At 33.3% G+C, this 12,177-nt stretch overlaps 1 protein-coding gene across 6 annotated transcripts in view; it reads left to right on the forward strand.

Annotated features, from left to right (window-relative positions):
• Positions 1-12,177, forward strand: part of GRIA4 (glutamate ionotropic receptor AMPA type subunit 4) — a 413,129-nt gene that overhangs the window by 340,650 nt on the left and 60,302 nt on the right. For 5 of the 6 annotated variants that reach the window (XM_036324437.1, XM_036324439.1, XM_036324438.1 and 2 more), the window contains 2 exons: positions 1,562-1,672; positions 9,819-10,025. In XM_036324437.1, coding sequence (XP_036180330.1) covers positions 1,562-1,672; positions 9,819-10,025 — 318 coding nt within the window. Of the gene's footprint in view, positions 1-1,561; positions 1,673-2,976; positions 3,820-9,818; positions 10,026-12,177 lie in introns of those variants that run through there. The other variant, XM_036324440.1, reaches the window with a different exon arrangement.

Consider the following 12,177-nt stretch of genomic DNA (forward strand, 5'->3'; position numbering starts at 1 on the left):
CTATTCTGTTATTGAGTTATGTATAAACTATTTATGAATAATATTGTGCTTCTTTCTGACATGTTAATGCTTATTTTATTTTAATATGTGCACAAATGTTAGCACAGTTTAGAAACTTGAAGGAAGCAAGAGAGACTTCCTACACATATTAGAACAAGTAGTGAACAGACCAGTGAGCTATTGCATACATTTTATTGGACACATGAGTTTTAGGAACTGCATCCAGAAATTCAAGAAGAAAAGTGTGGAAAGCATTAAATAAGCACCCATTTGGGGAGGCGCTGGAGCATAATAACAAAGCACATATGGATTTGGTGTCCTACAGACCTGCGTTTTGAATTCTGGCCCTACTGGAGTATAACCTTGTGAAATGTATTTAATATTCTAATATGGGTTTTCAAATCTAAACCATAGATAGTAACAACATCTATTTCTGCATTTGCTTTGTTTATAAACTTTAAGATACATATTTACAAAAACACTGAGTACAGTCTCTGTTGCAAAGCAAGCAGTCAATAGCGGTAGCCATAACGTTCTGCATGATACAAAGGCCCCTAACCTTCCTTTAAGACCCTATTGTGGCCCACGCAGATGTGGTTCGGTTGGTTGGAGCATCGTCCCATATACAGAAAGGTCAAGGGTTCAATTCCTGGTCAGGGCACATACAAAGGTTTTGGATTTGGTGCCCTGTCTGGGTGCCTACAGGGGCAGCTAACCTTTGTTTCTCTCTCACATTGATGTTCCTCACTCTTTTCTCTATCCTTTCTCTCCTTTCTCTCTCTCTTTCTCTCACTATTCTCTCTCTCTCTCTCTCTCTCTCTCTCTCTCTCTCTCTCTCCTTTCCTCTCTCTAAAAGAAAAAAAGGCCCATTATAGTTTACTACTGTATAAAACACTTAACTGATTACTTAATTTATCATATGAAATAAGTTTGCATCAAATCTAAATTACAAATTAAGATAAAGATTTCATTTAAAAATGAAAAAGTGATTTTGAAAATGAAAATATTTTTCATTAATCTCTGATGTATTGGGCATTTTAGAGATGAAAAAACTGTTACCGAAGAACTAGGTTATGTCAAACCAAAAACTGTTTCTATGTTGCTTTAAAAAAAAACACCACAAGTTAGTTTTGCTGGAAAATATCAAATTGTTTTTGCTGGAAACTAGCCATATTTACAAATGTCCCTTTGTAAATGGCTCTTCCCTTTACCGTGAGACCTGTACCGTTATTGATAAAATCATGCAATGTTAGAGAGTACCAGTCCATCCCACTAGAAGAGAGGCTCAACATAAAATGGTGTTTCACCTATATCCATGTTCCTTTTGAACCCCTCCTTCCCAATGCCTCGGCTACTCCATAATTCTAAACTGTAAAGTTGCCCAATCCATAATCCGGCAGTATCTTTAACATCAGGAAAGCTGGCTGATCATCAATTAAAATAACTTCCAAACTCTTTTTTATCTGTGTTTTTAATTTGTTTTGTGCTCTTATTAATATCACTCATTGTTCCCATAAGAATATTCTAAAATGTGTTTTCAAGAATTTTCTCTATTTGGCAGGTTGGTTACTGGAATGACATGGATAAATTAGTCTTGATTCAAGATGTACCAACTCTTGGCAATGACACAGCAGCTATTGAGAACAGAACAGTGGTTGTAACCACTATTATGGTAAGTTTCGGTCTATGCTTTCTGCTGTTCCGTTTTGTCCACAGGCAACTTTAATTCCCAGCTGTGGTGAACAGGGAGGGTGGAAGCAGTGGTGACATGGGTGCTCCGATCCACAAAAGTCTGATGAGACTTTGAGTAGGTTTGTCCTGAGCTCTGAGTACATTCAGTACTTTTTTTTGTATTATCTTCTGTGGCATTGTTGTTCTTAGAAAAATGCTCAAATGTCAAAAGTTGAAACTGTCATGCCCTAGTTGGAAATGTGTGAAATGCTAACATTCCAAAGGACAAAAGAATGAACATGAAAAAGATCAGTTACCAATAACCTAAAATATCTGGTAGTAAACACCATATTATTATTGTTATTATATTTTTAAATATCAATGTGATAATAGTTAATGGTGTTTAAAATTATTATGTCCAGGGAGTTTAATCATTGGGCAATGATTCACATTGTCTGTTTGTATGGTGTAGAAATGAATGTGAAGATTTTAATGAGCATGTTTACAATTGAATGCTTCAGAAATAAATTTGTTTTATATTTATTTTTAATGCAAACAAATTTTTACACCGATTATTTTTCTCATTGACTAGTGACAAATAACAATATAATGTATAGGACTTCCAGGAATTAAGTAAAATATGACTGCTTCATTCATTCACCTTATAAAATACAAAAATACTCTGAATTTTAAGGCTACTTTTTCAAAGAGATTTTCATGAAGCTACCTTTTAAATAATAGAAATTCTTATATATTTTTCTCTTCTAAAGTCAAACATGCCCTTTAGAGTCAATGCTAGTCAAAGGAGATCAACAATCGGTGACCTTTTCTATCTAATTTAAATTTACACATCCTCAGCTCACTGTCTTGTTAGGCAGAGCATATTTTTAATTATTTATGGAGCCCTTACTCTAAATAAAGTGGAAGTATTTTATGTAATTTAGTTTTTAGCTCATGTAATTTTAATTTGAGGTTTTAGTAATGCTGAGTTATTTCCAAAATGTTGACATTGAGGTCAAAGCATAAAAATGCAGAGAGAAGCTTTCATATGTGCAATTAGCTTTATCTGTGTTGCATCACCAGCCAGCAATTTAATGCTGATCTGCCAAGTCTTGATCAGAAGTTTATGATTTTAGAATGAAACCAATCAACCACAATCTTTATGTAAGAGTGCAAAGTATATACCTTCTCACTTAATTGTGTAATATTTGCATGGGACTTGGAAAGCAATGCATATATATTTCTTTTCCTAAAAAAGACACAGTAATGGAAATTCATACTTCAGTACAGTCCTCCTCTTTTCAGCCTCTGATGAAGAATCCTATTTTAAGAAATTGATCGAGAAAGAATTGAGTTCCACGGTGTTCGACTATTCCTAACAAGGCTCAAGTCTTGTTCTCCTGTGTAGTAAATTTAATGTAAATTTTCATATGGGATTCTTCCTGGATGACCAACTCTGGACTACCAGAAAAATTTTTTTTAAGTTCTGTGACTTTTCTGGGAAACAAGAACAAGAGAAGACTTACTCCTCATCTTTCTCAAGAAAATAAATAGATGTTGAAAAAAGAATCACTTAGCTATTCTGACATATCAGTTCCAATACCTTGAAATGAGGTCATTGTACGTAAATAATTGAATTCTATCGCTCCTAATTCCAAGTAGATTTTCTAAAAGTAAATATCTATGAATTTGTTTGCTTATTTTCTGAATATGCAATGTTTTCTTTAAAGATTTTTTGAAATTTTGCCTGTTCTGTGTAAAATAAAGTGTTTTAGTGTGCATTATAGGTATAGTAATCTGGAGCATCTTCTTTCTATCCCTGTTAATAAAGGGACTGGAGATTTAATTCTTAAAACCAAAATATTGAACTGATTTTGCAAGCATGGCTAGTTTTTCTGGAAGCATGCTATAGAAAAAAGTAAGGAAAATTGATTGAAAAATCCAACTGTTTCCTATATACATAAAGAATATTCTGTAAAATTATCTGTTGTTTGACAGTGATATTATCAATATTTTGCTATCAAAATAGTGCAACACTAGTATCTGTCTTTTGTATAAAAATGTTATCTTCATATACATAATACCTCTGGTCTTTGCAACTACATAATTGTTCAGTAATTTAAAAAAAAAAAAAAAAAAAAAAAAAAAGCTAATAGCAGACTCCTTTCCCTGAAAGTGTTCCTTGTATTTGCTTTTGTTAAAAATGGTAACCTGGGACCTGTGACATCTCTACCACCTCATTCCTTTTGGAAAAAAAAAAAGTATGGTTCATTGTAGATGAACGAGATATTGGCATCTGCATGTAATAATCCCCCAAATTCAATTGAAAACTTCCAATATAGAAGGAATTGGTTAGACATTGTAATGTATGCAAGACAGATATCTAGACACAGAAGAAGGCTGAGGGTGTGTGGCACTGGAGATCATTCATTCTGATTGAATTGCTATGGCATTGCTGTTCTCCCATTTGTCTTTCCTTTGTGTATGTTGTTATTTATTGGTTGCTACAATGTAATGATATATGCTATTGTTAAATAAAATTGATTGATCAATTCATTTATTCATTCCTTCATAAATATTTATTAAGCGTCTACTCTGTATTAGGCACAGTTAGAAGTCTGGAAATCTGTAAGAGAACAAAATAGACCAAATCCTGCATCCCGAAAATATATTCCAGTGAGAGAAATCAGACAAGAGACATAATAAATGTTACACAGCATTCTTAAATAAAATGTAGCTTTAGTGAGTTGCACTGTTGAACTTTATTTTTTGTTTTGTAAATCTATAATGTGATGTTCATTTTAATGTCTAATTTATTCTACCTGAATAGAGTCTTACTGAATTTAACTTAGCTAAATTTGAACAAAAAAGTAAAACTGTCAATATCATCAAATGAAAATCATGACTACAAAGTTGAAAGGTCTAAGGTTTTGGATTCAGATGTTCATCATTTTTTATCTTCAGTCTTGGTGACTAAAAATTTTATAAAATCTGTAAAACTTATCAGTATCTCACCATACAGAATTAACTTTTTACATTTAAAATAATAATTTCTGCAAACCAGCTAAGGAAGCAGTATGTGCCATGTGGCTTGGACGAGTGCAGGACTGAGGGAAGGCAGCTTGCAGTGGACTCTGGGAAGGAGAGGCTATTTCCCTGCAGCCTCTCTTCTTTCCCTGGATGCTGAACTCTCTGGAAAAGGGGAAATAGCGCAGGGACATTTCAGCCAAACCCAATTTTCCCACAGTCTTTACTAGTGAAGTTAAATGATGCTTATGCTGCATTATCCAACTAAGAAAGTATTTCTTATCATCTTATAAACATACCAACCCTGTAGGAAACATTCCCATGATTCCAAATGCATTTCCCACAGTGTCAGAATTATGTTACAAACCTAAAAGCTATTTTACTTATCACACTTGATCTTGCGCGAGGTTAAATTTTATATTTCTTAGATGTTTTAGACTCTATCTTCTCTGTGTGCAGTTTTGTGGATGCACTCTAAATAGACACATGTGGACATAGTACAACAATCTTCACTATGCGGGTGGTGGCAAAAGTAGGTTTACAGTGGTGAGTATGCAAAAGTTTATTCTTGTACTATTATTTATTAATTATTGTATAATTTTGCATATGAACAACTGTAAACCTACTTTTTTCCACCCCACATGTAAAGGAAATACAGATATATTTATTTTCTTCCCTGTACCAAATATTAACATCCCCTATACACACCTGCCTCCAAAGGGATTATGTCAATTCATTTTTAAATAAAATATTTTAAATAAACTTCAAATTGTGCAGCCATTAAGTGTGTTTATTTTTTTCTAAATTGAATAACATTTTAATTTCCACGTTTAAAATGTTACCCATGGAGGAAATTATCTACATCTATTAAAATTCTTTGGAGAAAAGCAAATATCCACATAGCAAATACTGGTAGCATTGGTTGACACTCCTGGTTTTATTAACTGTTTTCCATTGTAATTCTAATGATTATATTTGTGATGTTTAGAAAATTTAAAGCTTTTCTAATAGGCTTCTATTTCAATAGTTTCACTTTTGCTAAAGACAAATAATCCAAAAAATTTTTCTCCGTAGGAAAATGATACTTCATTGATTGAAAATCATCTCAATTCATTTACACCAACATTTTCTTAACCAAGCCCTAAGGTAACACCTTTAGACAGAGATTGGTCTCTTTCCTGAAATGGCAGAGCAGGTGTAAAATGGAAATTTTACTATCCGTTATGGAAATTGTAGTAATAAACTCATAATTCTAAGAAGTAATGCTTTTAAAATAACTTCTACGGCACTATTGTCCCACAGTGCACAGTAGTCGATAATAAAGATGGAAGGCTATACTCTTAAAAGAAAGAGGTTATATTCCACTTCTCTGATCATTCCATTTTTATTCATAATTGAACATCTGAAACTCCATAAGGCTGCTTATCAAAGATTCCCCACAAATACCCTTAATGATTCGGTTGAACTCATTTTTTTATTATATTGAAAAGATTTGGTATTAGCAGCCCCAAAACTTTGTATTAAATCTCCCCAAGTATGCAGTGTTTGAAGGGCTTACCTGTGGACAAATTTTCAGATTGAGGCTGGGCCAAGAGCACATTGAGAGAGTGTTGAGAATCCCTATTCATTTTTAAAAGGAAAAATGAGAACCACTCAAAGGAATTGGGTAGAGCTGAGAGCTTTTGTTTAAGGAAAGCCTAGCCTTTCCCTCCTTTGTTCTCCTACCTCTCTGAGTAAGTTCCTTTTATCTGTCTGGTGCTGCATGTGTCACTCCCCTGAATCTCAACAACTGTGCACAGCCTGGATGTGCAAAAGCCTAGCGAAATTCCTAATCAGCATCTTCAGCAAACTGAACGCTTTTCTAGCCTTTGTTGGTTTATTTGAAAAGAAACAAAGACATGATGGACCCCTATTGTCTAAAGAAAATGGAGGGAGGGGATTGAAAGAAGACACTAATTAATTTTTAAAGTTATATGTACATACACCTGTTTCAGGAGAGATGCCCTAGCACTTGTTAGCACTTGCTTTCCTTTTTAAGACACCTGAATCAAAGTTCCTGTTACTTTGCGATGATATTCCTATTTAAGAAGCCCAGATAGACCAGAAGATCTTTATATTTATTGAGTGCCTTATATACACCGTACACTATGAGGCAATATGGAGAGCATTGTTTACTCAAGTTTCATATAAAGAATTTCATTCTCTAAAAATACAGAAATTCACTTCTTTAATCTTATCCTTTTTTTTCTTGTTAAAGCATATGGAATCTCAAAGAGTTGAATATATTTTGACAGATGCAATAATACCTTCAAATACTTTCAGATATTTCAAATTATAGGTTCAACTCCCACTTCTGCTAGTTGTGAAATTGAACAATTTGCTTAACTTCCTTGAGCCTTAATTGTTCCATCTGCAAACTGGAAAATGCCTGCCTCAAAATGTCAGTGTGAAAAGTAAATGAAAGGGCACAATTAAAGAAGTTAGCATTGTACCTAACACAAAGTAAGCACTAAATAAGTAAGAGCTATTATTTTTTCCAGTACTCTTATTATTGTCCCTCACCACTCTCCTTTACCCTTATTTTAAAGAACTTAACATTAACTAATCACAAGAGGACAAGGGGCGTGTTTTATTTATTTTTGTACCCTTAGTTCCCAGCAAACTGCCTGGCATACAGTGGGTGCTTAATAAATGTTTGAGTAAATAATAAAAGTACAGCTTTTAATGAAGCAACAATTCACAAAATAATGTAGGAGGAATTTAGCAAATTAGATGGTAATACTAGCTAGAGAAACTTCTGTTAAAACTATATATATATATATATATATATATATATATATATATATATATATATATACACACACACACACACATATATATATATGCTAAAATTCATGTGTTCAAATATTCCAGACACTTTAGAATAGATTTTCAACCCTAGTACCAAAGGTGAGCATTATCTACACCTTATTTGAAAAGCTATTAGGTGTGTTGTACTAATAGCTATAGGTGATAGCTGTATACCCATTTCCATTAGAATGTTAAACATTTTACAATGTGTGAATCTTGCTTTTTTCTACACATTCTTCCATATTTTAATTAGCTATTATAATAAAAAAAGAAAAATGATAAGATTAGCTCATTTTAACTACTATTTTATAGCATATCTTAGAAATTAATAGTGCTTTGCAACAAATCCCAAATTTTCACAACCACATTTATAATTTGTAAAACTTTATATTTAGAGAATGTTTTCTATAAACTAATAATTTCCAGCTACCTAAAGAACAGACAATTAGTTGCCTTAATTTTATAGACCGATAAACTTTCTTTAAAACATTATATTTAGAGATGTTTTCCATAAACTAATAATTTTTATCTATAGAAAGAAAAGGCATTTAGCTGCCTTAATTTTATAAAGCAACTACAGATGGATAAGCTTGACCTGGCCAGCTTTGCTCAGTGGATAGAGCATCAGCCTGCAGACTGAAGGGTCCCAGGTTCAATTTTGGTCCAAGGCACATGCCCGGGTTACAGGCTCAATCCCCAGTGAAGGGGATGGTTCTCTCTCATCATTGATGTTTCTCTCTCTCTCCCTCTCCCTTCCCCTCTGAAATCAATAAAAATATATTTTAAAAAAATAAAATAAAGATGGGTAAACTTTCAAGTGTTAAAACATTTATCAAATCAAAGGAAACGTAAGAGACTTCCGGGTCACTTAGTCATGTCAACCTAAGGCAGAATTTAAGAAAGTAATACAAGCACCAATCCTGACAGTGGCCCACAGTAGTGTTCTTCAGGGCATCTCTGTGAGGAACTCAAAGAGCATTTCATTTACATTCTTAATCAAGTTTTTAAAAGTAGTTTCTACACTTACAAAGTACTTAGGAAAGCAATTAGCGTAGAACTGCCGTGTTGTGCAAAGTAAATTACACTCTAAGTCACAGTTCCAAGAGCAAGTTAAACTTCCACATTTACAAATTTGCTGAGACAAAAGATTTGTATCAGAATTACTAAATGGATGTTACCATGCGATTTTATAAAATATAAATACATGATCTCAATGATGTTGTGGCCAAGAGTGGTCATTGCTTGTCTGCAAATAACTGAAATTTCTGAGGTGTGGCCAGGAGTTCACTGTGGATTGCACGTTTGCCAGGGCTATCTTTTAGTTGGTGGCTTTAGTTTCCATTTATAAAATCAATGCATTCTGCTAACATGTCTTTTACTTCACGGCCTTTAACGAGTTTGAATTTGGTGTGTGTGTGTGCATGCGTGTGCACGCATGTGCTTTAACTGAAAACTGCAGTTATTACTAGCCACCAGTAAACTTTTTCATTTTATATGAATTTTTACAATAATTCTTCATCGTATTTTCTGTCTTATTTGCTTCAAATTGATAGTCACAACTGGAGAAAAATTGTTGGCTCCCATTGGAGACATGTAATAGAATGGAATAAAAATTCATGGAACAAAATTCTAATTAAATCCAAAATATTGGACAATTTTAAGGAAGCTAATTTGATGCAAATAAGTATATACAGTTTTTTAAACTATTAATTCTTTATTTTTATTTTAACTTGCGAGTGCTTGCTCTGAGAAAGGCATATTGCTACATGCTAGAGAGCAATGGAAAACGATCTAGCTCTTTTCCTAAAGGAGGTCACAGTTGACTGTGTCTAAACAAGATGCGGAATATGGAGACAGGTGACTTTAAATTAGTCTTTTACTACATGAGGCGGACTACTAAATAGTCTTTAACTTCATATAATAATTTGAAACTAATTATTTCATTGCCAAAGGTGATAACTTTGCTTCTCTAGATGATTATTAATGGACATTTTTCCCATCAGAGTTACAGTGCTAGGTATGTAATGATTACTCAATAGAAAATTATTTTAAAGATTTCACATTCAGTATCTAGTGTAAAGCTATTTAATGTACTTCTAAGCATATTTATTTTTGTATATTTATTTTACTACTGATATCTAGCCACACAAAACCAGTGTGTATACAATACTAAATATAATACTTTTGTCAAATTCTGAAACTGGAGAGTTACATAGAGATTTTTGAATGTTTATAATTTCTCCTTTACAGTTCTACTTCTCTCATTATAGGAATCCCCATATGTTATGTTCAAGAAAAATCATGAAATGTTTGAAGGAAATGACAAGTATGAAGGATACTGTGTAGACTTGGCATCTGAAATTGCAAAACACATTGGTATCAAGTATAAAATTGCCATTGTCCCTGATGGAAAATATGGAGCAAGGGATGCAGACACAAAAATCTGGAATGGGATGGTAGGAGAACTTGTTTATGGGGTAAGCAAATCAATTGTTTACATAAACCTGAAACTTTTTTTTACATGAGCACATATCAATTTTTAAATGTCTATTACTGTTTTTTTTTAATTTGCAGTTACATTCAAAGAGACATATATGGTGTTCAACTATTTCTCTATTTCATTTATAATGCAATTCCCAAACAATGAGAGAAACTAACGCTTGATAACTTCAAAATAAGGAAAAAGAGATAAAAATTCAGAATATGATGTCCTATTTTTAAAAAACAACACTAACTTCAGTATCTGTGATGATTATTCTCTCATGTTTGATTCTTCTATCCCATAGACATGTTGTTTTGAGAACTACAAAACAAATCCATTAGTAATTGTAACAACAGATTTCCTTCAATAGCATAAAGTTGAACCTCATTTTAGCTAGTTTATTTATATCCCTATTGGTTGTAATTCTGGTAAATGTTTTTTAAGTAATTGGTGAAGTGATCACTACACTATTTTAACATCTATAAAATATTCATCAATAATGTGAGATTCTTACAATTCTGCTGAACATAGTAAATTTAAACTTTATGCAATGCCACAATTTTTTCGCACCTAGCAAAGCACAAAAGCTAGAATTTCTTCCACAGCAGGCCTCACATGAAAGCATGTCATGCCCTCTCTTTTGTGTTCCCCAGGTATTGCGCGTACACATTTATAGCCAAGGGCGAATTCAGTGTACACATTCTTGCCTGAATCAGAACAAGATCGCTCTCTTCAGCTACCACTGCAAAGTATCTAAATCAAACAAGCAGTTATCAAATGCTAGTGATGGTATGATATTTCCAACATCCGGAAACCCAGCCTTGAATAGTACATTTTATTCACCTAATAGTGAATAAAAGTCACATCACTTGCAATTTATTCTGAAATTTCCTATAAGCCAATTCATAGATCACAAATGTCACCTTCAAGTCACAGTCTGTCTGATTAATCCTCTCAAGGCCCCTTTGAAATGAAGGATTTTATGAAAGTCTTCCTTCCCCAGAAAAGAATAAAGGTAGAATGATTTAGAACATAAATGATGTCCTACACCAGGGCTTGCTTTCCAAGCCAGAACTGCCATCCAAGTTTCATGATTCTGCATCTTGCTTTTCAAACCATGAAGCGATGAACATTCTCCATACAGTTCAGTCTAGTAGCTATAATCTCGGCAGCAAGAGGAAACTGTTTGGCATTAAAAAAGTAATCAGTTATTTTATATTTATTTGCAAGAACTGCTGACTAGGTGACTTAAACAGGGGGGTGGGGACTAGGGGCAGGGAATGAAGTTGTAAAAAATCAAAAAGTATTTTATCCCAAGGCGCGTGATCAATTTGATATTGAGCTTTAAATTCCACAGGAAAGGGGGTCCTAACACTTGTGCTTCTTGGTAATATTTTAGACTTTAGATACAGTAAGCCAATTTTAAATGTGAACATTATCCAGGTTATTATAATTCTCTACTGTACTTTATTTCCTTCAGAAAACAGTATTGAGTATTTCTCTTCAAAAAAATTAGGTTACCAATTAGTTTTGGATGAGTTACTTTCTAAGGCATTTTATATATATCCTCCGGAGTCCCTACCAATTAGGCAGTCCAAGCTCACCTCTTGCAAGGGTTCTGACCACATTTTATTAGGGGGATATTGTTTAAATAATGAAAATAAACTATATGAAGAGAGTAGCACAATTAAAAACAAAATCAGTAGTACACATGTCACAATAATCAAAAGTCTGAAGTTAGGCCATTCTCAGAGAGAAAGATTTTAACAGTGATTAATACTCATTATAGTCATTCATTCATCAGCCAATCTGAGAGGATTTAAATATCCCCATCTCTGCCACTTCAGTTATCCACTTTTTTCTCAAAAGAAATCTTCCATGCCTCTTACACTTTCTACAGATTTGGTATTTTCTATTCTGGTGTCTGCTAAGTCTGTACTTTCTCTCTCTCTCTCTCTCTCTCAACACTTACTAGTACATGAATGCCCAGTTCCCAGGGTTTTAGGTAAAACTCCATCCATTCTCTTCTACCTAACACAGGCTGTTAGACAGCAACATGCTTATCTTTGAATCCATTATTATTATTATTATTATTATTATTATTATTATTATTATTTCTTTATTCTTTGCTAACTTTGTTACTGTAA

Source organism: Myotis myotis, unplaced genomic scaffold (assembly GCF_014108235.1).
Source record: "Myotis myotis isolate mMyoMyo1 unplaced genomic scaffold, mMyoMyo1.p scaffold_m19_p_10, whole genome shotgun sequence".
NCBI classification, from domain to species: domain Eukaryota; kingdom Metazoa; phylum Chordata; class Mammalia; order Chiroptera; family Vespertilionidae; genus Myotis; species Myotis myotis.